Source organism: Mobula birostris, chromosome 1, assembly GCF_030028105.1.
Source record: "Mobula birostris isolate sMobBir1 chromosome 1, sMobBir1.hap1, whole genome shotgun sequence".
In the NCBI taxonomy this organism is placed as follows: domain Eukaryota; kingdom Metazoa; phylum Chordata; class Chondrichthyes; order Myliobatiformes; family Myliobatidae; genus Mobula; species Mobula birostris.
In genome coordinates, this window is record NC_092370.1 from 171286410 (window position 1) to 171314013 (window position 27604).

At 42.5% G+C, this 27604-nt stretch overlaps 1 protein-coding gene across 1 annotated transcript; it reads right to left on the reverse strand.

Moving 5' to 3' along the window:
• Positions 1-8017: 8017 nt before the first annotated feature.
• LOC140201645 (acyl-coenzyme A thioesterase 1-like) lies at positions 8018-27235 on the reverse strand. The gene is made up of 3 exons (XM_072266090.1): positions 26665-27235; positions 12570-12772; positions 8018-8823 (listed from the first exon to the last, which is right to left on the reverse strand). Exons 1-3 carry the CDS (start codon positions 27200-27202, stop codon positions 8230-8232), a joined length of 1335 nt encoding a protein of 444 aa, XP_072122191.1. The 5' UTR covers positions 27203-27235; the 3' UTR covers positions 8018-8229.
• Positions 27236-27604: the final 369 nt, after the last annotated feature.

Below are 27604 nucleotides of genomic sequence, written 5' to 3' on the forward strand. Positions count from 1 at the left end.
CACCACAGTTAAGCTTTTTGTTTGTTTCCACGCCTTCAAAATAATGCAGACATCTACTCATGCTCGGGCTAAAATGTAGGGGGTTGTCGTTGAGGAAGTTCCGAGACAATGACATTTGGGGCAGTGAGGGTGGAAAATGGGAATGCAATTACGGAGTTATTAGGCGGTCAAGTAATTTTCCTGACCGCAACTCTTTTAAAACAGAAATGTTTGACATCTCTGTTTAACACCACGATATTCCAAAGGGAAGAAAATAACTACAGTCATTAGCCTTTTTATTTAAAGTGGCCACTGTGTGTGTTCAAAGTTTTCTGCTGCTTTAGCCAATCCACTTCACGGTTTGACGTGTTGTGCCGTTACAGGTGCTGTTCTGCGCCGCGCTGTTGTAAGGCCTGGTTATTTGACTTAACTGTCGCTTTCTCGTCAGCTTGAACCAGTCTGGCCATTCTCTTCTCCTAGTTTGCGCCCACAGAGCTGCCGCTCACTGGATGTATTTTGTTTTTTGCACTATTCTCTGTGAACTCAGCTTTCCCAACGTTAACTGATTTTATTTCATATTATTCTGAGATAACAATTTCCATATCTCAATTTTCACTCATTTCTCGCTCCCTAAATCTAATGAGAAATGTGCGTGAACAATTAACTTAGGTTTCCTAGGTTTGACTGTCATGCACGTATCAAAAATGAGCACAAGAGGGAGCTTATCGTGGAGACACCACCCTCATCTTGTGATTGACTAATTTAGACTGCCCTTTGATAAGTTTGATTTGTGGACACGGGAAAGCTGGTACATAAATGTACAAATATGACCATTACCAAAATGACATCTTTAAATGGCTAATCTGATTTTTGCCTTCAACAATATCTCAATGTCTAATTTTGGGAAAATCAGTTAGAGGTCTACATAGGAAAATATTGTAATAATTTATTAATAATAATTGTAATAATTATTGTAATAATTTGAACAGTGGCCAAACCGAGATCGGGAGCAAGAGAAGAAGTGGCTCACACAGGTTGATGAGTGTGCATTAAAAAGCAGCGCTTCATGGGAATTTTGGTGTTTCAGCAGTGGCCAATCAGAGATCAAGATTCATCAGCAAGGGAAAATAAAAATAAGGCAGGGACATATGCAGAGTGGCCTTTGTTAGAATAGACAGTGTTAGAGTGGGGATTTGAGGCTTGAGTGAGAGAAGGTGAAAAGCTGTAGGTAGATTTTTTCCAGTTTATTTATTGGTTCTTTCTTTATAGTTGCAGTTAGAGTAGTAGGGATGCCAGGCAGGATAGTTGAATGCTTCATTTGTGGGATGTGGGAAGGCAGGGAGACCTCCGATATCCCCAGTGACTTCACCCGCAAGAAGTGCATCCAGCTGCAGCTTCTATCGGACTGCGTCAAGGAGTTGGAGCTGGAATTGGATGAAATCTGGATCATTTGGGAGGCTGAGGGGGTGATATAGACGTGTAGTTACACCGAAGATGCAGGGCACAGGAAGCTGAATGCCAGTCAGGGAGGTGAAAAAGGTTTAACAGTCAGTGCAGAATACCTCTGTGGCCATCCTCCACTTTGGATACTGTTGAGAGCAATGACCTAGAAGAGGAAAGTCACAGTGGTCAGGTTGCTGGCACGGAGTCTAGCTCTGCATCTCAGAAAGGAAGAAGGGAGAAAAGGCGAGTTGTGGAGATAGGGGATTTGTTAGTTAGGAGAACAGAAAGGAGGTTCTATGGACGAGAACGCGATTCCTGGATGGTACGTTGCCTCTGGGTGCTAGGGTCCGGGATATCTTGCATCGAGTCCTCAGCATTCTTGAATAGAAGGGTGAGCAACCAGAGGTTGTGGTCCATACAAGTACCAATGACATAGCTAGGAAAAGGGATGAGATTCTGCAAAGTGAGCTCGGGGAGTTAGGTACTAAGTTTAAGGACTTGACCTCCAGAGTTAGAATCTCAGGATTGTGACATGCTAGTAAGGCCAGAAATAGGAAGATTACACAGTTTAACACTAGGATAAGGAATTGCTATAGGAGGGAGTGGTTCAGATTTTTGGATCACTGGGCTCTCTTCCAGGGAAGGTGGGATGTATAGAGAAGAGAGTTTGCAGCTAAGGTGGATTAATATCTGAGCGGAAAGGTTTGTTAGTATTACATGGGGGGGGGGTGAAGTTAAACTACAGCTGAACCACAATACCAGAACAGATAGTGGAGTGGCTGTTGTTAAGACCTCGGGTAAAGTCAGGAATCAAAAGGTTGAGGATAGTGGATTAATGCTCTGACTTGCTAGAAGTATTGTGTGAAAGGCAGATGAGCTCAGGGCATGGATCAACAAATATTGTAGCCATTAGCGAGTCTTGGTTGCAGGAGGGACAGGACTGGCAGCTCAAATATTCTTTGAGGAGCTTAGGAGGTTAAATGGCACCTAACAGTGACTCCTTTGCTTGCATCTTCAGAAACAGCTTTATTTTCATCTTTAATATCTCTATTTTTCCCATTTCAGGGTTCTTTTGAAGACCCTGACCTGGAGTTGCATGCTGACTATGGTTCTTTGCGGGAATGGGACCCGCTCTTGGGGTTTCATGAATGGCCATTATTTGGCACGGCAAGGACTTGGCCTAAGAGCCCTGCTCGCCTTCAGAGGTTCAAGATTTCATGGCTCTGGAGACGGGGTGATCAGAGGTCGGTGTCCGGACAGAAGATCTGTGTGTCATGGGAGATGGAAGATCTAAGGCTGTGTGCCCAGAGACCCGAGATCTTTGGGCACAGAGCTTGGAAAAAGCAACGCAACAGACTTTTAATATCGTAAACCAGTGAGTTGATTGTTATGTCTCCCCTCCCGCTGTAAAATGGGACACATCTTTCTCCCTTATTGGGGGGAGAGAGAGAGAGAGAGACACAGACAGACAGACAGACTGACTGTGGTATGTCGAATGCCGGGTGAACAAGTAATCTTTGGGGTACTGTAAGTCTGTATCTTTGCTGTTCCTTTGCTTACGCTTCAGTGCTCAGTGGCGGGTGCCGATGCTTTTATTTTTGCCAGTGGGGGGGGGGATTGTTGTTTGCTGCCATTTAGCGCGGGGGGGAACTGGGGGGAGCTTTGGGGTTCTAACATTTAACTGTCATTCATTCTTTGAGGGCACTTCTCTGTTTTTGTGGATGGTTGCGAAAAAAAGTATTTCAGGATGTATATTGTATACAATTCTCGGACATTAAATGTACCTTTGAAACCTTTGAAATATTTCAAGGTTCCATTGTTTTAGATGTGACAGAGCAGGAAGAATTAAAGGGGGATGGGGTGACATAACTTGTCAGGGAAAATCTCTTGGCGCTGCTCAGTTAGGATAGACTGGAGAACTTGTCTAGAGAGGCCTTATGAGTAGAACTGTGAAATAAGAAAGCTATGACCATGTTAATGGGGCTATATTACAGACCATCCAATCGTCTGTGGGATTTAGAGGGACAAATTTGTAGAAAGTTAACAGGCTGTTGCAGGAAACATAAGGCAGTGATAGGTGATTTTAACTTTCCATATATTGAATGGGACTCCCGTACTGTAAAAGACTAGATGGGATAGAATTTGTCAAATGTGTTCAAGAAAGTTTCCTTAATCAGTATATAGAAGTCCCAACATTTTATCTCCTATTAGGGAGTGGGACAGAGGTTTGTGTAGGGGAACACATTGTAATTAGTGAACATAATGTACTATTTTATCTCCTATTAGGGAGTGGGACAGAAGTTTGTGTAGGGGAACACATTGCATCTAGTGAACATAATGTTATTAGTTTCAAGATAATTATGGAAAAGGATAGGTCTGGTACATGGGTTGAGATTCTAAATTGGAGAAAGGACAATTTTGATGGTATAATAAAGGATCTGGCAAATTTGGACTGGGGCAGGCTGTTTTCCAGCAAAGGTGTACTTGATAGGTAGGAGACTTTCAAAAGTAAAATTTTGAGAGTACAAAGCTTGTATATGCCTGTCAGAATAAAAGGCAAGGATAACAGGTTTAGGGAACCTTGGTCTTCGAGCTACTGAGACCCTGTTTAAGAGAAAAATAAAAAGCAAATGCTTAGCAGGTACTGGCAGGTAGGAACAAATGAGATACTTGAGTAAAAGAAATGCACGAGAACACTTACGGCATAAGGAGTCAAAGAGAAGACGAGGTTGCTCTGGCAGACAAGGTGAAGGAGAATCCCAGGGGCTTCTACAGATATGTTAAGAGCAAAAGAATTACAAGGGATGAAGTTGGTCTTTTGGAAGATCGGAATGGTAATCCATGTGGAACCAAAAGAGACGGGGGAGATCTTAAATGTTTTATTTTTTCATCTGTATTTACTTGGGAGATGGACACAGAGTCTATAGAAGTGAGGTATAGCAGCAGTGAATTGAATTGACTTTATTGCTTACATCCTTTGTATACATGGAGTAAAAATCTTTGTTACGTCTCCATCTAAATGTGCAATATATGGTAGTTTATAATAAATAATATGTACAACAGGATAGTCAATATAACATAGAAATACAGTTGTGTCAGCATGAGTTAAGCAGTCTGATGGCCTGGTGGAAGAAGCTGACCTGCAGCCTGTTGGTCCTGGCTTTTATGCTGCGGTACCATTTCCCGGATTGTAGCAGCTAGAACAGTTTGTGTTTTGGGTGACTCAGGTCCCCAACAATCCTTCAGGCATTTTTTACACACCTGTCTCTGTAAATGTCCTGAATCATGGGAAGTTCACATCTACAGATGTGCTGGGCTGTTCGCACCACTCACTGCAGAGTCTGGCGATTGAGGGAAGTACAGTTCCTATACCAGGCAGTGATGCAGCCAGTCAGGATGCTCTCAATCGTGCCCCTGTAGAAAGTTCTTAGGATTTGGGAGCCCATACCAAACTTCTTCAACTGTTTAAGATGAAAGAGGCACTGTTGTACCTTTTTCACCACACAGCCAGTATGTACAGACCACATGAAATCCTTGGTGATGTTTATCTTGAGGAACTTGAAGCTGTTTACCTTCTCAACCCCAGATCCATTGATGTCAATAGGGGCTAGCCTGTCTCCATTCCTCCTTAGTCCACAACCAGCTCCTTTGCTTTTGCGACATTGAGGAGAGATTGTTTACCTGACACACTGTGTTATGGTAATGACGTCTTCTCTGTGGGCTGCCTCATTATTTGAGATTAGGCCAATCAGTGTAGTGTCAGTAGTAAATTTAATTAGCATATTGGAGCTGTGGGTGGCGACACAATCATGGGTATACAGAGAGTAGAGGGGACTTAGGACACAGCCCTGAGGGGCTCCTGTGTTGAGGGTCAGAGGTGAGGAAGCCCACACTTACCGCCAGCTGGCAATCTGACACGAAGTCCAGGATCAAGGCAGGGTGAAGGCTGAGGGCTGAGGTCTCTGAGCTTCTTGTCGAGCCTGGAGGGAATTGTGGTCTTGAATGCTGAACTGTCGTCCAAGAACAGCATTCTCACATAAGCATCCTTCTTCTCCAGATGCGTAAGGGCAGTGTGCAGAGCTGAGGTTACTGTGTCGTCTGTCGATTGGTTGTGTCAGTAGGTGAATTGTAGGGAGTCCAGTGTGAGTGGTAGCATGCTGCAGATTTAGTCCTTGACCAGCCTCTCAAAGTATTTGCTGATGGACCCTATGCAGATTACACAGAAGGTATTTGGTGTCTTGATGCAAATTAAGGTGAATAAATCCCCAGGGCCTGACAAGGTATTCCCTCAGATTGAGGGATGCAAATTGCAGAGACTGAAGGAGCCCTAGCAGAAATATTTAAATCATCCTTAGTGACAAGTGAGTTACTGGAGGATTGGAGGATAGCTAATTTTGTTCTGTTGTTTAAGAAAGGCTCTAAGAATAAACCTGTAAATTATAGGCTGGTGAACTTGACATCAGTAGTGGAAAAGTTATTGGAAGGTATTCGAAGGCCGTGGTCCCCAACCTCCGGGCTGGGGACCGATACGGGGCCACAGAGAATGCAGTGGTAGCTGGAATGCACCCAGCACATCTTTAATTGCCTCTGATCTGGGCCGACATTTATGTGCCGGGCGGCACCTAATTAATTAGCTTGTTTATTTCAGCTTTTTTCTTAAAGATGTGCTGGGTGCATTCCGGCTACTGCTGCACCCCTGCATGCTTCACGGCCCGGTATTAATCCGTGGCCTGGAGATTGGGGACCACTGTTCTAAGGGACTGGATATGATTATTTGGGTAGACAGGGACTGATGAGGGATAATCAGCATGGCTTTGTACATAATAGGTCGTATCTAACTAATTTTATACAGCTTTTTAAGGAAGTTACCAGGAAAGTTGATGATGGTAATTCAGTTGATGTTGTCTACATGGACTTCAGCAAAGCATTTGACAAGATTCCACAGGGGAAGTTGGTCAAGAGGGTTCAGTCACTTGGTATTCAAGATGAGGTAGTAAATTAGATTAGACATTGGCTTTGAAGAGAAGCCAGAGTATTAGTAGATGGATGCCTCTGTGACTGGTGAAGTGCCGCAGAGATCGCTGCTGGGCCCATTATTGTTTGTCATCTCTATCAATAAATGGATGATAATGTGATTGATTGGATCAGCAAGTTTGATGACACCAGGATTGGGGATGTAGTGGACAGCGAGGAAGATCATCAAAGCTTGCAGTGGGATCTGGATCAGTTGGAAAAATGGGAGATGGAATTTAATGCAGACAAGTGTGAAGTGGTGCACTGCGGGAGGACTAACCAAGATAGGTTTTACACAGTGAGAAGTAGAACAAAAGGATCTGTGAATACAGGTCCGTAATTCATTGAAAGTGGCATCACAGGTCGATAGGGTTGTTAAGAAAGCTTTTGGCACTTTGGCCTTCATAAATCAAAGTACTGAGTACAGAAGTTGGGATGTTATATTGAAGTTGTACAAGACATTGGTGAGTCCTAATCTGGCGTATTGTGTGTAGTTTTGGTCACCTACCTACAGGAAAGATGTAAATAAGATTGAAAGAGGACAGAGAAAATTTACAAGGATGTTGCCAGGACTATAGGACTTGAGTTATAAGGAAAGATTGAATACATTAGGACTTTATTCCAGAGAATATAAAAGATTGAGGGAGAATTTGATAGAGGTATACAACACTGTGAGAGGTATAGATAGGGTAAATGCAAGCAGTGTTTTTCCACTGAGGTTGGGTGAGGCTCCAACTAGAAGCCATGGGTTAATGGTGAAACGTGAAATGTTTAATGGGAAAGTGAAGGGAAACTTCTTCACTCAGAAGTTAGTGAGAGTGTGGAACAAGCTGCCAGTGCAAGTGGTGGAAGCAATTTCAAGTTTAAGAGAAGTTTGAATAGGTATGTGGATGGGAGGGTTATGGAGGGCTGTGGTCCAGGGACAGATTGATGGAAAGTCAGCATAATAATCCGAAATGGACAAGATGGGCCAAAGGGCTTGCTTCTGTGCATTATTGTGGTATATGATCCAACAGTAGCATTCAGTTGATATTAGGAATGGATGATGACTTCCTTTTGCTAGCTATTCCATATCCCACAGCAATTCATGGGATATTTGCAAAATTATATTTAAAAACTTCACCTGGAGTTTTGTACATTTTAAAAAAATAAAATTAATTCCTATAAAACATGCACTATTTAATAACTAAAAGACTCAGTGACTCAGGTTAAAATCCAGGAAACCACATTCGTAAGACTATTTATTAAGAAATGGGTTCTCCAGTAATGAACAACGGAAGAGTTCAGAATTAGTTGTCAAAATAATTTTTTTGTTGTTTTTCTCTTTTGGGTTAATAGTATGGCGTGTGAAGGTCAAATGCTGTCTAAGATGTGAAAGTGCCCTTGTCCTACCATTAATTAGATACCAGCATTCTAGAAGTACTGATGTAATCTAACCTGATCAATAATAGCTGGTATTTCTTCACCTGTTTGCTTTAAAACGGGCCTTTACCAACAGCAGTCCACCTCTTAAGTTCCCGTGTTCTCAATAATGAATCTTAATTGAACAGAAGCAAAAAAGCAAACCAAAAATATTCATGCAGAAAACTTTAATTACATAATGAAATTGACAGGAAAATATTACATCATAGATATGGGAAAGGTAAGAAAAATGTTACTGGTTCCAAAGTGGTAAAGTTTTAAAATCATTCTCCACAAAGTACATGCACATACAAATGGAATCAAATACATAATATTAAAAAAATGATTTATGAAATAATCCAATCCATTTCATGAATCAGGTATTAGATATTTTCACAATTGGCTTTGTTGTTTTTCAAGATGTTTTCTTAGAAACATTTGTATCTTTGGCCAAAGGTCTATCTGGGCTAATGAATGCTCTTTCATTTCTCCTCCCCATAACACAGGAAGCCCTGCCAACTGATGAAAAGAAGCATAACAGAATGGAAAATAGCAGGGCTCCAGTAAGTGTCCTGCCTTTGGGTAAGTAAGAATTTCATAGTTTTCTTTTCCATTTTCCTTCAGTCGTTCGATAGCTTGCTGAGCAAAGAGTGAAGTGTTCCAATTCTTGTCATCCTCTCCAACCACAAACAAAAAATGACCTTCAGCCTTTTCTAATGGGATGATACAATCTTTATTTTCTTCATCCCTTGGGTTATTTGTTGTTTCAGAGATATCAATAATATTTGATTCCAGAAACCTAGCTCGGTCCAATGAAATACCCAGGCCTGGAAGAGTGATGTTTCTGTAATGCAAGTTACCTAAAGTGTTAGCATTGCATCCGCCAATACTGATAGCTGCTCTCACATGTGGTATAAACGTAGTCATTGAAAGAACCAAGTCTCCTCCCTTTGATATTCCTATTGCTCCAACTCCAGGACCTGTTACCTTAAAACAGTAATTTAAGCATGTTAACAGCATCAACTTTATTATCTATACTTCTAGTAAATTATGCTAGAACAACCTTTGGGTGGAACCACTTGTACCATACAGTGGCATGCAAATGTTTGGGCACCCCTGGTCAAAATTTCTGTTACTGTGAATAGTTAAGTGAGTAGAAGATCTCCAAAAGTCATAAAGTTAAAGATGAAACATTCTTTTCAACACTTTAAGCAAGATTAGCGTATTATTTTTGTTTTGTACAGTTTTAGAGTGAAAAAAGGAAAAGGGCACCATGCAAAAGTTTGGACACCCCAAGAGATTTGAGCTCTCAGATAACTTTTTACAAGGTCTCAGACTTTAATTAGATTGTTAGGGCTATGGCTTGTTCACAGTCATCATCAGGAAAGGCCAGGTGATGCAAATTTCAAAGCTTTATAAATACCCTGACTCCTCAAACCTTGTCCCAACAATCAGCAGCTATGGGCTCCTCTAAGCAGCTGCCTAGCACTCTGAAAATTAAAATAAATGATGCCCACAAAGCAGGAGAAGGCTATAAGAAGATAGTCAAGTGTTTTCAGGTAGCTGTTTCCTCAGTTCGTAATGTAATTAAGAAATGGCAGTTAACAGTAATAGTGGAGGTCAAGTTGAGGTCTGGAAGACCAACAAAACTTTATGGGAGAACTGCTCGTAGGATTGCTAGAGAGGCAAATCAAAACCCCCATTTGACTGCAAAAGACCTTCAGGAAGATTTAGCAGACTCTGGAGTGGTGGTGCACGGTTCTACTGTGTGGCAACACCTGCACAAATATGACCTTCATGGAAGAGTCATCAGAAGAAAACCTTTCCTGCGTCCTCACCACAGAATTCAGCATCAGAAGTTTGCAAAGGAACATCTAAGCAAGCCTGATACATTTTGGAAACAAGTCCTATGGACTGATGAAGTTAAAATAGAACCTTTTGGCCGCAATGAGTAAAGGTATGTTTGGAGAAAAAAAGGTGCAGAATTTCATGAAAAGAACACCTCCACAACTGTTAAGCATGGGGGTGGATCGATCAAGCTTTGGGCTTGTGTTGTAGCCAGTGGCACGGGGAATATTTCACTGGTAGAGGGAAGAATGAATTCAATTAAATACCAGCAAATTCTGGAAGCAAACATCACACCATCTGTGAAAAAAGCTGAAGATGAAAAGAGGATGGCTTCTACAACAGGATAATGATCCTAAACATATATCTAAGTTTAAAATAAGGGCCCATATATCTAAGGATAAATTAGCCTCATATAAATCCTGTATGTGATATAAGTCACTCTGAGATAGCTTCTTTAACTCATATGTTTTGGTTATGTCCTTTCTTGAAAAAATATTGGAAAGATATCTTTGATATTATTTCAACTGTTTTAAGTATTGATTTACAACCTCACCCTATTATGGCAATTTTTGGGTTACCAATGATAGAACCAATTCATCTAATCCTTTCAGCTCGTCGGATGATTGCATTTGTTACATTAATGGCTTGAAGATCCATTTTGCTGAATTGGAAAGAGATTAATCTTCCCACCACAATTCATTGGTTCTCTCAAACTATGTTGTGTTTAAACTTAGAAAAAACTAGAAGTGTCTTTATGATCTCTCTATTAAACTTGAAAAGACTTGGAGGCTATTTATTCAACACTTCCATATGATGTAATTTGACCTTTTCCAAACCTATTCTATTACTTTCAAATATATGGAGAGAGGAGCGGAGTTAATGACACTAATGGTTCTATCTGATGTAATGTAACAGCCCATGTCTTTTTCTTTTTTCTTTTCTTTAGTTTAGTTGATTAGTATTGTTTAGTTTGTTTGGGGGGGGTATTTTGTTTTTTTTTCTTTTTCTATGCTACTTCTACATTTTTTTTTATCTTATTCGTATTTTGTAAGATTTTGGGAGGTTAATATCCGTGTGTTAACTGACCTTATATTTTTATATGCTAATTATTAATAATGTAATCCCAATTGTTTTGTATTAATATTATGTTATGGTTAACATTTTGATATCAATAAAAAGATTAGAAAAGAAAGATCCTAAACACACTTCAAAATCCACATGGCAAGCTGAAGGTTTTGCCATGGCCCTCACAGTCCCCTGACCTAAACATCATCAAAAATCTGTGGATAGACCTCAAAAGAGCAGTGAATGCAAGACGGCCCAAGAATCTCACAGAACTAGAAGCCTTTTGCAAGGAGGAATGGGCAGAAATCCCCCAAACAAGAATCGAAAGACTCTTAGCTGGCTACAGAAAGCATTTACAAGCTGCGATACTTGCCGAAGGGGGTGTTACTAAGTAATGACCATGCAGGGTGCCCAAACTTTTGCTTCAGGCCCTTTTCCTTTTTTATTTTGAAACTGTAAAAGATGGAAATAAAAAAGTAATCTGTTTAAAATATTAAAGAAATGTTTCATCTTTAACTTTATGACTTTTGGAGATCAGTTCATCTTCTACTCACTTAACTAATTGTAGTAACAGAAATTTTGACCAGGGGTTCCCAAACTTTTGCATGCCACTGTACCTCGTCTCGCCCTGCCACTTGTAAAAACTCCATTCCCTTCTCTCAATTCCTCTGTCTCCAACACATCTGCTCTCAGGATGAGGCTTTTCATTCTAGAACGAAGGAGATGTCATCCTTTTTCAAAGAAAGAGGCTTCCTTTCCTCCAACATCAATACTGCCCTCAACCGTATCTCTTCCATTTCATGCATGTCCACTCTTATCCCATCCTCCTGCCACCCTACCAGGGATAGGATTCCTCTTGTCCTCATCTATCACCCCACCAGCCTCTAGAGCAGGGGTCCCCAACCTTTTGCGCACCGCGGACTGGTTTAATATTGACAATATTCTTGTGGATTGGCCGATGGGGGCGGGGGGGGTGGGGTGGGGTGTTCAAGTTCAACAGTGCGTGACAGGGAATGAGGAAAGGTGCAGCTGACTCATATCGTTTGATATCGCCAAATCATATGGTTTCTGTGCGGCCCAGTGGTTGGGGACCACTGCCCTAGACCAATCAGAGTACCAGCAACAAATCACATTTTCCTGGGTGGTTGTGCATACCAGGTGTCCCTGGAACAATAGCTTGGAATTATTCATCTAGGATCCCAATCTTTGCAAGATAGGTTTCAGATTGTGAAAATGATGTAAAAATGCATAAGGCGGGCAATTTTCTAATTAAAGAAAGGAAATATCCCATCCAATATGGAATTTTGGTATCCCCTTCTATTGTTCCCTCTATTCTTTCATCCTTCCCTGTTCCTTTAACTCAACTCTCCTCAAAAATTGTCCAAAATGAACAGTATTCATGAGATAGCTCAAACGTTCAGCCTTAAGTTTGAACACCTAATCGAACTCTTAGGAGGCAGCAGGGAAATTACATGCCCAGGAGTACTTCTTCCCAGTTTTCAACATCAGTAATAGTTTGCTGAAATGTGTATTTCCATCTCAGGAAAGGAGCAGAGGAGTTCCTGCTAGTTGGTTCAATTGCTGTCCAGTTATAACAAGCACTGATATCTGAGTATTTCATTCCCTGCATTCAACATCGATATTCCCGAGCTCTTTGTGAATTGGCTATTTTACCTTCCCCAGGATCTTTCTTGACATCACAAGATGGCAAGAAAAATATGCAAATTAATTGCATTCTTTTGCATTGAACAAATTGTCCTTCCCTTTTTCAAAGAATCATATTCAAAATTATTTTCTAAATGGAACATGAAGCATCTTACCTTTGAATGCTGCCTCAAGAAGTTCACAGCTTCTTCAAAGTATTCAAGATCAAGGTTGAGAAAGTGGTTTGGAAGGTCATCGAATCCAAAATATCCTAAAGCCAGCGTCAGAAATCCATGGCTTGCCAAGAGACTAGCTCTGTGTTCAACCACCCCACCGACTGACCCATACATGTCAATAACCCCTGGAAATGGACCATTGCCTGTCAAATTCAAAGATTACAGTGATTCACCATGGAAATTTACAATGTAATTAAGACTCTGTACATCATGGATTACGCACGAAACATTGAATAGGTATAAATGGGGCTTACTTAGGATAGCTAGCGGTGACAAGTGAGAAACTACAGATATCAGTATTTAGGTCCTAGCTATTCACAAAAGATATAATTTTGGCACTGGAACTAGAATCAGGGTCATAGAATAATACAGCATGGAAATGGGCCTTTAGCCCAACTGGTCCACCTGCCCAAGATTCCCATTTAAGCTTGTCCCCTTTGCCCACATTCCTTTAAACCTGATCTATCCATGTGCCTGTCCTAGTACTTTCTAAATGTTGTTCATATACCTGCCTCATCATTGAGAAGAGATAAGAGGCAGAAGTGGGGAATAGAAGAGGGAAAGGGGAAGGAAAAAGAAAAAAATTACTGGAAGGAGAAATTGATGTTCATGCCATCAGGTTGGATAGAGATTACCTAGATGGAATACCAGATTTTGCTCCTTCACCCTGAGAGTGGCCTTATCGTGACAAAAGAGGCGGCCATGGACTGACAGTTTGGAATAGGAGTGCCCCTTCTCCTCACCTGCCTATCCCCTCCCCCGGTGCCCCTTCTTCTTTCTCCCATGGTTCACTCCCCTATCCTATCATATTCCTCCTTTACCTTTCCTACCTACCTGACTTCACTTATCATCTTCTAGCTTGTCCTCCTTTACCTCCCCCCACCCACCACTTTTTATTCTGGTGTCTTCCCTCTTCCTCTTCAGTCCTGATGAAGGGTCTCAGCCCAAAACATTGACTGTTTATTCATTTCCATAGATGCTGCCTGACCTGCTGAGTTCCTCCAGCATTCTGTGTTGCTCTGGATTTCCAGCTTTTGCAGAACCCCTTGTGTTTATGATTTGGTACTCCAAAGGCTTGCTAGAGCATGGGAAGAGGAGGTGAAAGAAATAAGAAAGCCTAAAGAGAATGGTAAGATTGATTCTGTTTGGTAGGTGTAAATTCTATCCCAGTCTGGAATGAAGAAGAGGGGGATTACAAGTGGAGGGAGTAAAACCAAAGATTCCCCGCTCAATTATGCACTCCTAAGGAAAGGAGAAGAGAACAGCCGCAGGAAACCCAAGGTAGATGAAAAATTAGAATTGTGGGAAACAAGGTCATTTTGCTAGGGCATTTAGGACACTCCAACAGCTACCACAGGGACTCGGACCAGGATGTCCCACAATTGCATCTGGTCAGCCTTTCAGGATGGCCTCAATATGTCAAGAGCGCTGGAGGGAGTAGTCAAAACGTGTAACTTCCTCAATTTTTAATTTAATGGGAATTGGAAGGTGCCAGAGTTTTCGTTGATTTATAGACAATAGATGAAGGAGTAGGCCATTCGGCCCTTCGAGCCAGCACTGCCATTCACTGTGATCATGGCTGATCATCCACAATCAGTATCCAGTTCCTGCCTTATCCCCATAACCTTTGATTCCGCCATCTTTAAGAGCTCTATCCATCTCTTTTTTGAAAGCATCCAGAGACTTGGCCTCCACAGACTTCTGGGGCAGAGCATTCCATATATCCACCACTCTCTGGGTGAAAAAGTTTTCCCTCAACTCCATTGTAAATGGCCTACCCCTAATTCTTAAACTGTGGCCTCTGGTTCTGGACTCACCCCTCAGCGGGAACATGCTTCCTGCCTCCAGCGTGTCCAATCCCTTAATAATCTTATGTTTCAATAAGATCCCCTCTCAGCCTTCTAAATTCCAGAGTATACAAGCCTAGTCGCTCCAATCTTTCGACATATGACAGTCCCGCCATCCCGGGAATTAACCTTGTGAACCTACGCTGCACTCCCTCAATAGCAAGAATGTCCTTCCTCAAATTTGGAGACGAAAACTGCACACAGTACTCCAGGTGTGGTCTCACCAGGGCCCTGTACAGTTGCAGAAGGACCTCTTTGCTCTTATACTCAATTCCCCTTGTTATGAAGGCCAGCATGCCATTAGCTTTCTTCACTGCCTGCTGTACTTGCATGCTTGCTTTCAGTGACTGATGTACAAGAACACCTAGATCTCATTGTGCTTCCACTTTTCCTAACTTGACTCCATTTAGGTAATAATCTGCCTTCCCGTTCTTACCACCAAAGTGGATAACCTCACATTTATCCACATTAAACTGCATCTGCCCACTCACCCAGCCTGTCCAAGTCACCCTGCATTCTCATAACATCCTCCTCACATTTCACACTGCCACCCAGCTTTGTGTCATCGGCAAATTTGCTAATGTCACTTTTAATTCCCTCATCTAAATCATTAATATATATTGTAAACAGCTGCGGTCCCAGCACTGAACCCTGCAGTACCCCACTGGTCACCGCCTGCCATTCTGAAAGGGACCTGTTAATCGCTACTCTTTGCTTTCTGTCAGCCAGCCAATTTTCAATCCATGTCAGTACTCTGCCCCCAATACCACGTGCCCTAATTTTGCCCACTAATGTCCTATGTGGGACTTTATCAAAGGCTTTCTGAAAGTCCAGGTACACTACATCCACTGGCTCTCCCTTGTCCATTTTCATAGTTACATCCTCAAAAAATTCCAGAAGATTAGTCAAGCACAATGTTCCCTTCATAAATCCATGTGGACTTGGACCAATCCTGTTACTACTATCTAGATGTGTCGTAATTTCATCTTTTATAATTGACTCCAGCATCTTTCCCACCACCGACGTCAGGCTAACTGGTCTATAATTCCGTTTTCTCTCTTCCTCCCTTCTTGAAGAGAGGGACAACATTAGCCACCCTCCAATCCACAGGAACTGATCCTGAATCTATAGAACATTGGAAAATGATTACCAATCCATCCATGATTTCTAAAGCCACCTCCTTAAGTACCCTGGGATGCAGACCATCAGGTCCCGGGGACTTAACAGCCTTCAGACCCAACAGCCTATCCAACACCATTTCCTGCCTAATATAAATTTCCTTCAATTCATCCATTACCCTAGGTCCTTTGGCCACTATTACATCTGGGAAATTGTTTGTGTCTTCCCTAGTGAAGACAGATCCAAAGTACCTGTTCAACTCGTCTGCCATTTCCTTGTTCCCCATAATAAATTCATCTGCTTCTGTCTTCAAGGGCCCAATTTTGGTCTTAACTATTTTTTTCATTTTCACATACCTAAAGAAGCTTTTACTATCCTCCTTTATATTCTTGGCTAGTTTACCTTCGTACCTCATTTTTTTCTCCGTGTATTGCCCTTTTAGTTACCTTCTGTTGCTCTTTAAAAGTTTCCCTATCCTCCGGCTTCCCACTTGTCTTTGCTATGTTGTACTTCTTCTCTTTTATTTTTATATTGTCCATTACTTCCCTTGTCAGTCACGGCCTCCCCTTACTCCCCTTAGGATCTTTCTTCCTCTTTGGAACGAACTGATCCTGCACCTTCCACATTATTCCAGAAACATTTGCCATTGCTGTTCCACTGTCATCCCTGCTAGGGTATTGTTCCATTGAACTTTGGCCAGCTCCTCCCCCATAGCACCATAGTTCCCTTTGTTCAATCCCCTTTGGGGATATTAATTTTTTTGTTTCTGCATGATCATTTCTTCTGGCATTCTTTTGCACTGAAGCTTCAAGGATCGAGAAGGATTTCCTTGAGACATCCATCCCAGCTAAAGAAGTTATACCTACACCTAATGTAGAGGGTACTGGGACAGGGAAAAGGTGGCATGAGGGAAAGGCCAGGCCAACACTATAAAGTTGCAAGGGGAGGGGCATGATTAATAATTCAGCGAGTCTGGATGTATATGGTATGATAGCATCTTCCTCCACACAGTTGAGAAAGGCAAAGCCCATAGGGACAAATGCCAGCTGATGGACAGAACTGTAATGTGTCCACCTATGGAAGGAAATAAACAGTTGATATTTCAGGCTGAAAACTTTCACTGGTCCTGATAATGGGTATCAGCCCACTTGTGTGTGTTGCTCAAGATTTCCAGCATTAGCATAATCTCTTGTGTCATAAATCCATACCATTTTCCTGAATGAATATTCACGGGTGGTTTCTCGATAGATACCGACTTAAATTTGCATGATAGAAGCCTAATGCATCAGTACAGTCACATACGGGGGGGGGGGGTTAATACTACATAGTAACCTTTACTTAAGCACAGGGTATACGGTCTAGATGTTTAAATGGACCGAAGGCTATGCTGACATAAAGGTGAATTATATCACTGATGAGTGGCTTTTTTTTTTGCAGAGTAGCAACCTTTGAGATAGGTGAGGTAGTCAGCATTCTTTAGCAGTTTAATGGCTGCCCAGGTTTATGTTCAGATTGTAGAGCTGTATTTTACCTCCCTCTTGAATAACAGGTATATTTCTGAATCCAGGAATGCATAACAGTTCTGAGACATTATCAAACTAATCACACCTTTTGTTGGAAAGCTAGGAAACTCCTTATTGATACCAAAGGCAGCCCATAGCCCATGAATGTTCTATGGCTTCTGAAGACTGGGAAATTAGCTCAGAAATTGGTAAATTGGTTTATTATTGTCACACATACCAAGGTAGATTGGAAAACTTTGTTTTGCATATTTCCATAGAGATCGAGGGATCAGATCAGTACATTGAGGTAGTATGAAAGAAAATAACAAAATGCAAGATGAAGCGTTACCATTACAGAGAAAGTGCAGTGCAGGTAGCCAATAAGGTGCAAGGTCATACAAGGTAGACTGTGAGGTCAAGAGTCAATAAAAATGTTATTGTGCTATGGAACCATTAAGTCTTATAACAGTGGGGTAGCTGTTGTCTTTGAGCCTGGGGGTATGTGCTTTCAGGCTTTTGTATCTTTTCCCCAATGGGAGTGGGAAGAAGGGAGAATGTCCAGATTGTATGGAGTCTTTGATTATGTTGGCTGCCTTATCGAGACAGTGAGAAGTGTCTTATGTACCGAGTCCATAGGGTAGAGGCTGGTTTCTGTGATGTGCTGAGAGGTGACAACTCTCTGCGGTTTCTGGTAGTCTTGAGCAGAGCACTTGCCGTACAGAGCTGTGATGCATCCCGATAGGATGCGTTCTGTTGTGCAGTGATAAAGGATTAAGGATCAAAGGGAATATGTTACACTTCTTTAGTCTCTTCTGAGGAAGTAGGAGTGCTGGTGTACTTTCTTAGCCAAGGCATCTACGTGGTTCGACCAGGACAGGCTATTGGTGACAATCACTTCTATGAACTTGAAAGTTTCAACCTTCTTGACATCAGAGCCATTGGTGTAAGCAGGAGCAATTGCACCCTCCACCTTCCTGTAGCATATCACCAGCTCTTTTGTTGACATTGAGGGAAATGTTGTTGTCATGACACCAGGTTCTTTATGTTTGAAAAACATTGCCTTTATGGTGCTCTTGAGAACTTTAGCACTGATCACCTTATTGCAATGCTTTGCTGATGTTAAGACTTGGGGGCAAGGTTGAATACAGGTGGATTATGCAGTGATCAGTTTAGCAGTCATCAGTGCCGTTGCAATTTGGCTGATGTAAATGTCTTTGCAACCCCTCGTCCAGACAATGACACAATCTAATAGATGCCAACGCTTGGACAAAGGGGAGGGGTTGCATATTATCTTCGTGCACCAGGAATTGTACAAGGAGGGCTTAGAGGGTTAAGATGGATTCAGAGCTAAGGAGCCTGCATCTGTGTTGTATTGCTTCATGACTCTATGTTCTTGATTTAATATGTCACAACCAAGCTCCAAGCCCTTTTTATCCCCCAAAAGGAAAACTCTGTTGGGGTTAGTCACCCTTAAAACCTACTTGCGAATTTACAAATACTGGAGGAACTCAGCAGGTCAGGCAGCATCTATGGAGCGGAATAAACAGTCTCAGTTTCGGGCTAAGAGCCTTCATCAGGACTGGAAAGGAAGGGGAAGAAGCCACAATAAGGTGGGTAGAGGTGAAGGAGTACCGCTCAGGTGAGTGCATGGTCAGAACAGCAGCAGAGATCACAAAGGGGAGAAGTGAGCATCTGCAGAATCTTGTGTTTATGATTTGCTGCTCCACTGCAAAGTCTCTTCGAGAAACGCCTACTCTAAAGAAGTTTAAATCTTCTCTTCAATGGGAGTTCAGTGAAACCCTCTCACTGTTCTCCCCCTTTGATTTCTGCTGCTTTCCAACTCTTCTACCACATGCTCACCCAGACTCTACGCCTTTCCCTCCCCCCACCTTATTCTGACTTCTTCCCCTTTACTTTTCAGTCCTGATGAAGGCCCTCAGCCCTAAACCTCGTTTGTTTATTCATTTCCATTGATGCTGCCTGGCCTTCTGAGTTCCTCCAGCACTTTTCTCTGGATTTTCAGTATCTGCAGAACTGTGCTTGCTTACTTACTTATTGCTGCTGGCATTTAGGGCAGCAATGAAGGTCCTCCATCTCTGTCTGTCCTTGGCCATTTTTCCTATTGCGCCCCAGGTATGGTTCGGGGTCCTCATTTCTACAACACCAAAATGACTTTGGTCTCCCATGTTTCCTCCGCCCTTCATGGGCCCACTAAAGTGCTATCTTGATGATGGAGGTGACCCCTCTTCACATCATGTGCCCAATCCATCCCCAAATGTTTCCTCATGATGATTGTAGCTATGTCCTCTAGGTGACACTGAAGGAGTAGTGCATGCTTGAAGATCTTTCTTGGCCAGAAAATATGGAGGATCTTCTGGAGTTTCATGGTATGGAATGACGGTGGCTTGGTAAGGTTGCTTTGTCATGTGCTAGCATTCTGACACATACAAGAGTGTGCACAGAGCACCTTGGTGTGGATGCTGTACTTGGTTGATCCCCATACATTGCTCATAGATCTGAAGACATTTCTAACTTTGCTGAATTTGCACTGGATGTTGTCCTTGGTCCCACTAGGTGAATCTGTTGGAGATGGGCAAGTCAGTGCCGTATGCCTTAATGGGAGGAGGAGACTCTACATTGAGGGTTGTGGTTTCAGTTAGGAGAGTGAGTCCAACCTGTCCAAAGGTATTCTCTTGCACATGCAAGTGTGTATGTGATAATAATGTGAGATCATCTGCAAAGTCAAGGTCTTCTAAAGTAGACAATAGAGTTCAACTAATGCCTGTCTGCTATCTTTCGTTGTTTGTCTCATAACCAGGTTAAACAATATTGCTGACATCCCACAGCTATGCCTGATACCTGACTTGACTTCAGAGCTCAGATTATAGTCCCCAGCTGTGCAGGTGAAATTAGCATAGAAACTCTGGATAAGTTGGAAGGGATCCCATATGATCTGAAAATTTGCCAAAGGGTCTCCATGTGGACGTTGAAGTCCACAAAATTCACACAGTTGTTTTTGCCAATCTGTACACTGTTCTATGATGTTACGCAGCGTGAAAATCTGATTGACATAGCCTCTGTTCTTCCTGAAGCCAGCTTGGTCAATGACTTTGGCGAGAATCTTGCTGGGCACTGATAAAAGTGTGACACCATGGCAGTTGTTACAATCATTTAGCACTGCTTTCCTGAGGATCCTAACAGTAACTCCCTTTGTCCAGTTCTCGGGTACTTGTCCCCATTCCCAGATTACAGTAAACAGTGGCTGCAGGATTGCTGCTGCAACTTCTGTTTCAGCTTTGAACAGTCTGATGTTCAAATTGTCATGTTGTGGAGCTTTGCTGTTCTTTAATGATTTAATCACAGCAACAATCTCTTCTTTCATGGTGGATCTATATGCTGATGTTGAGGTCCTCTGCTGCCTCTCATCTGATAGTGGCCTATTCAGTAATTCTCTGAAATACTCTGTCCCTCGTGCTTTTTGCTCTTTCTCAGTTGTCAAAAACAGACCATTCTTATCTCTCACGGGATAACTGGATCTGGCCTGGAACTTTCTGCATACCCATTCTGAAATCCCTGATCACCTTGACTGGCTGCTGCTTTGGCCTCCTCTGCAAGGTCTTTCATGTAGACTCTCTCATCCTTTTTTAAAAGCCTGTTCACCTTCTTGTTAGCTTCGGTGCATGCTGGTTGAAATTTCACCATAATTCATATTGACTTTGCATCTAACACTTGCTTCTTAATTTTCCATCTTTCTTCTAAGGTTGTCCATGTTTCCTTTTGTATCCATTCTCTGTTCTTCTTTCCACCCCTATCCTAGACAAGCCTCACTGATCTCCTTGAAGACTGAGGCAATTTATATGGATCTTGTCTACCAACACATCCTCATCAAGATTGTGCACGACCTGAAACCTATACTGAAATCTTGTACTTATGACTTGTTAATTACACCTTGCTAGAACATAGAACTGTACAACACAGGAACAGGCCCTTCAGATCATGAGATCTGTGCTGACCACAATGTCAAATTAAGCTAATCCTTCCTGTCTGTACATGGTCTATATCCCTCTAGTCCGTGTTCATGTGTCTATCTGAATGCTTATTAAATATTGTTACTGTACCTCTCTGTTGTTTCACCACCTCTCTTGGCCGCCCACCCAGTGTCTACAACTTCCTCTGCAAAATGAAAAATAGTCCCATAAATCTTTAAACACTTCTGCTCTCACCTCAAAGCTATATGTTAAAGTCAGGTAGGGTCAATCAGTTTCTCTTTAGGATATGAAGTAGGAATTTGATGCCCACCTAAGCTTCATCTGAAGCTTTTGGAGAAGGAACATATGTACCATGGCCAGAATGTGTTCATTCCATATTGGAATGATCTGGTATTCACCCATTTCACAGGAAGTAGCTGAGATGCCAGATGAACTTAATTGGGCTGAAGCTCACTCCGTAGATTGTGTATTCCTTTTCTGATTTGTCCCTCCAGAAGATATACCCCTTGCCCTCCTCCTCATTGTGCTCCTTCAGCTGAAACATTTTATTTCCTGAGCTATGATAGCCAAACAGCATTCAGGTTGTGATTGCCCATGAAGTGCACCGGCATTCCAGCTCTGAAATCTGTATTGTGGTGTGGAAGTTGTCTGCATGTGAATTCTTTTAGCATGGTTAGCCACTGCATACCAGCTACCACATAGCTTCACAGAATTAGTTTCATAGAAGAACAAGGCAACTGGAGATTAGGCTCTGCCCGATGGTAATTAATACTGTGAGTAAAATTGTACTATTATACAAAAGGTATGATTAATGTGCTATGGTGTAGCTACAAAACGGATAACAATGACACTGAAATCTTAATCTCCTCAGTAATTTTCAATTCCCTGGCTCTGAATGCCTCATTTTCACCCTGAATGTTCACTTCTATACCCCATCAAGGAAGGTTCAAAGCTCTGTGCTTTCTTAACAAAAGAACCAAATAATTCCCCTCTACCAGCACCCTCCTCTGTCTAGCAGAACTAGTTCTCGGCCTCAACAATTTTTTCTTCAGCTCCTCCCACATTTTCTAGACTCGAGGTGTAGTCATGAGCACCTGCGTAGCTATGCCTGCATAGAACAGTCCACATTTGAAGACTTCTCTGGTCATACTCCCCAATTCTTCCTCCCCTACATTGTCAAACGCATTAGTGCTTCTCCATGCATCCATGCTGAGCTTGTCAATTTCATCAACTTTGCCTCTAACATCCACTCTGCCCTTAAATTCACTTGGTCCATTTCCTCCCTCCCCTTTCTCAGTCTCTGTGTTTTCATTGCTGGAGACAAACTGTCAACCGACATCTTTTATAAATCTACCGATTCCCATGGGTACCTTTACTACTTCATCTTCTGAAAAAACACCATCCCCCTTTCTCAGTTCCTTCGCCTCCACTGCACCTGTTCCCAGGATGCGGCTTTTCTTTCTAGGACAGATGTCCTCTTTCTTCAAAGGACGGGGTTTTCCTTCCTCTATTATTGATACTGCCCATATCTGCATCTCCTCCATTTCCCAAACATCCCCGCTCACCCATCCTTCCCACTGCCTCAACAGTGATAGGGTTCCTCCTGTCCTTACCTATCACCCATGAGCCTCTGCATCCAGCACATCATCCTTTGAAACTTCTGTCATCGCCAAAGGGATCCCACCACTAAACATACCTCTACCCCCCCCCCCCCGGCTTTCTGCAGGGATCGCTCCCTCCGTAATCCCCTAGTCCATTTATCCCTCCCAACTAATCTCCCTCCTGGCACTTAGCCCTGCAAGTGACCCAAGTGCTACACCTACCCATTCACCTCCTCCCTTCCCTCACCTCCACTCAAGGCCCCAAACAGTCTCTCTAGATGATGTAACACTTCACCTGCAAATCTGCTGGGATTGTCTATTGTTTCTGGTGCTCCCACTGCGACCTCCTCTATACTGGCAAGGTCTGTCATAAATTGGGGGACTGTTTGTCAAGTGCCTCTGCTCCATCTGCCTAAAGCGGAACTTCCCGCTGGCCAAACATATTAATTCCGATTCCCATTCCGACACAATGGTGCACAGCCTCCTCTCTTGCCACGATGAAGCCATTCTCAGGGTGAGGAAGCAACACTTTATATTCTGTCTGGGTAACCTGATGGCATGAACACTGATTTCACCTTTTGGTAGAAATTTCCCTCATCGTCCCCTCTTCTATTCACCCCCTCCTTCCACCTGCCCATCACTTCCCCCCCCAGCTCCCCTCCTCATTCCCTTTCTCCTATGGCCCACTCTCCTCTCCTATCAATTTCTTTCCTCTTCAGCCCTTTACCTTTCCTACCCATATGGCTTACCTACCACCTTCTAGCTCACCTCCTTTCCCCTCCCCCCACCTTTTTATTCTGGCATCTTCCCCCTTCCTTTTCAGTCCTGAAAGTGTCTCACCCCAAAACGTCAACTGCTTATTCATTCCCACAGATGCTGCCTGACCTGCTGTGCTCCTCCCATACCTTCTGTGCGTTGTACTGAAATCTACTGATTGCTTGGTTTCAATGGTCCATTTGAAACTAAAAGCTCATAAAAAGTTTTATTTACATTGTATAAGCATGTACTTTGAAACATGAAGTACATTTTGGGCAGCATGGTGGCATAGCAGTTAGCATTACGCTATTATAGTGCCATTGACCTGAGTTCAATTCAGCTGCTGTTTGTACTTTCTCTCGTGATCATGTGGATTTCCATGGGTGTTCCTGGGCATGTGTGTTCTCTGGGCCAGGAGGGCCTATTACCCTACTGTATCTCTACACAAATAATCAACATGAAGGAAAATTGTTAATGTAATACACTACTTTGATAGCAGTTGAAACAAGCTTACGTGCAAAGCAATGCATTGACTAAGTGCTTGTGTCTTTTTTAATGAAGATTATTCGAGAAATATTACTGCCAAAGGCAGTCCGATGAAAATCTTCAAAATTGCAGCCGGTATTTAGTCAGGAACAACAGTCTATCCCTACAATTAAACTCCAGATCAGAATGTGGCAGGTTTTCAATGTACTTACTCAAGCGTTCAATGCCTGATCATGTCAAAGGAGATTTTAACATTTAGTAACTTTTGGGTGGCTATTGAGATCATACCCATTCCCACACTGTGTTAATTGCAAGTACGGAGGAAGAACTACAAAACTTAATTGATATAGTTGTTGAAGAAAGTACAAAAATGGGTCTATCTATCAATCGCAAAAAGACAGGATGTATGGTGATATCCAAAAAGAAGGAGAATCCTATCTGCAGCCTGAAAATAAATGGGGAAGACATAAAACAAGAACAGAACTTTTGCTACTTAGGAAGTTGGGTGACATCAGATGGCAGGTGCGACATGGACATCAAAAGAAGAATAGGGATGGCTAAAGACACCTTTACGAGAATGAATACTGACCAACACTAAACTAGGCAAGACAACCCGCCTCGGAGTACTGAAATGTTACATTTATCCAGTTATGTTATATGGATCAGAATGTTGGACAATATCTAGTAACATGAGGAAATGAATTGAAGCAGCAGAGATGTGGTTTTTGAGGAGGATGCAAAGAATATCATGGATGAAACGAATATCTAAAGAGGATGTCATGAACAGAGCAAGCACAAAAAAAGAAATAATGTATGAGATCATGAAGAGGCAATGTAACTTTATTGGACATGTGATTAGGAGAGGAGTTAGAATGCACAGTAATTCTGGGAAAGATTGAAGGGAAGAAAGCAAAAGGAAGGCAAAGACAAATGATGATGGCGACAGCAGCCAGAGAACTGGAAATGAATACCAATGAATTGATCCACTTGACCCGAAACAGGAGTCAGTGGGCCATAGCAGTCAAAGCTCAATCCGGGCTTGGCACCTAATGACGATGACGATAAGCATCAGGTTCTTGAATCAACCAGTGTAACCCAAATCGTACCTCAGCAATGGAACACTCTGGGCCACCTCTTGTACTTCACTTGACTTGTCACTGATAGTGATTTATTTTTGCAATAATGTCTTGGTTTGCACGATCTTTATTTTCTTTTTACTGTGCTATATAATTTATGTTTAACATGCATAATTTATCTGTTTGTTGTGTAAACCTATGTAATGCTGCTGTAAACAAGTTTTTCATTGTACCTGTACCTCAGCACACTTGTGCACATGACAATAAACTTAACTTGAACAGCAAAAAGAGTCTGTCAAAGATTAACAAAAAGAACTAGAGTGTGACATAAAGTTTGCTAAAAATGTAAAAAGCAGATAAAAGTTTTTTTTCACATTTTTTAAAAGAAAAGTATTAGCAAAGTGAATTTTAGGCCATAGAAAGTGTGTCCGGGGATTTAATAATACAATATAGTAAAATGACAGATGAATTAAATAGGTAATTTTAGTTTGAGGATAAAGGGGAAGCCTTTTAGGACCGAGATTAGGAAAAACTTCTTCACACAGAGAATGGTGAATCTGTGGAATTCTCTGCCACAGGAAACAGTTGAGGCCAGTTCATTGGCTATATTTAAGAGGGAGTTAGATATGGCCCTTGTGGCTAAAGGAATCAGGGGGTATGGAGGGAAGACTGGTACAAGGTTCTGAGTTGGATGATCAGCCATGATCATACTGAATGATGCCGCAGGCTCAAAGGGCCAAACTCCTGCACCTATTTTCTATGTTTAGTTGATACCACATTCCAGAAATAATGATAAATTGGGAGAAGAGGAAGAACTCAGGAAATTGTAATCATCAGAGAGTCAATACTGAGTATTTTGAGCATACAGAGCTACAGGTTGTCAAGTTCCTAAGTCCTGATGAACATTATCATTAAATCTCAAAGAAAATTATGATCTTCCAAAATTTCACACATTTGGGGAAATCTCCAATAGTTTTGAATATTGCAAAAAAATTCCTTTATTCAAAAAGTCAGCAAGTAGAAAAACATGGACTATTTTTCTTTAACATGTATCAAACAAAAGCTATTACAGGCATTAGAGTAGCATGGGGCACTTCGAAAATAATTAGGTAAAGTCAAGATGGTTTTGAGAAAGAGAAATCATATTTGACCACTTTATTTTAGTTCTTTGGAGAAGTAATAAGTGCTTTAGATAAAGTAAACATTCGACATTTAGAAGGCATTGATAAACTACATGGCAGTCAAAGCTCAACCTGGGCACGGCACCTGATGATGATGATGACGACAATGACCCATTCCAACCTGAGTAAACCCAAAGCTTGTATCTTCCTGACGAAGGGTCTCAGCCCGAAACATCGACTGTACCTCTTCCTATATATAGATACTGCCTGGCCTGCTGCGTTCACCAGCAACTTTTGTGTGTGTTGCTTGAAATTCCAGCATCTGCAGATTCCCTCGTGTTTGCCTGTATCTTCCAAAGCTTTCTGCAGACTGAACTACTGGCTACAGCAACCTATCTAATACATTGTTATTGTTTCAAATTGTGCAATATTACTTTAGAGAAAAACTTTTATAAAGCCAAAAATGTTCTACGTTTAGTGCAAGGTAAACACACACAATAAATTGGCTCAATTACATACATACAAGTGCCATTCTTACCAGGTGGGACGAAGAGTACCCCCCGGATCCTGCCCTTTCTCACTGGGATCCTGGTCACCCCTTTACTCATGAACCAGCGCTCATTGACACAAGCGGCCAGTGGGAGCCCCTGGGGGTCGCCACTGTGCCCATCAAACACTTCGATGCGGACCCGCAGCGGCGAAGTGGCCACATCTTTCTTCACCAGACGCTTTAACGGATTGGCTGGCGTGAGCGACCAGAAGAGGCCCATGGGCTCGGTGCCCGTGTAGTAGCCGTCCAGGGACGGCGAGCGGCTCAGGTCCAGCTCGCCCCGCTTATCCGCCTGGTAGAAAGCCACGGAGCTGAAAGTTTCGCCCTTCTCATCAGTGAGGGAGGCCTTCAGGGTGACCTGTTGCAGGGCCGACAGACCATTCACCCGTACCCGCACCGGCTCATCGAAGAGGCATTTGGCGCCCGGTTCCAGCCACGCACTCGCAGACATGCCGGCCCAGCGACATCGGCTGCAGCCAGGGATCCGCAGGAACCGCACAGCTAAACTCCCTGCTGCAACAAACATCCTGCCGGAAGTCAATTAAAGGCCAGCGTACTGCGCATGACGGAACTGACAACGGCATTGCAGGTACTGTAGTACTGCGGCCAAAGGTGGCAAAATCTGTCTCTGGGAAACCGGGGGCCCAAGTCCGGTGCATGGAAAACCATGAAATTTAAAAAAAACTCCTGAAACACTCAGCAACACACACAAAATGAGGGAGGAATTCAGCCCGAAATGTCGACAGTACTCTTTTCTTAAATACTGCGGGCCTGCTCAGTTCCTCCACCATTTTGTGTGTGTTGCTTGGGTTTCCAGCATCTGCAGATTTTCTCTTGTTTGTGATTGAAACACGCGGCAAGTCAGGTAGCAACTGCGGAAGGTGGAAACAGAACCTGCGTTTCAGATTTTAAAAATCTTTCATCACAA

Coding starts and splice junctions, on each gene's coding strand:
- LOC140201645 (XM_072266090.1), bottom strand. CDS start 27,202: ATGTTTGTTGCAGCAGGGAGTTTAGCTGTGCGGTTCCTGCGGATCCCT. Junction 12,773..26,664: donor GGTACTCTTCGTCCCACCTG/GTAAGAATGGCA, acceptor TGAATTTGACAG/GCAATGGTCCATTTCCAGGG. Junction 8,824..12,569: donor TCTTGAGGCAGCATTCAAAG/GTAAGATGCTTC, acceptor TACTGTTTTAAG/GTAACAGGTCCTGGAGTTGG.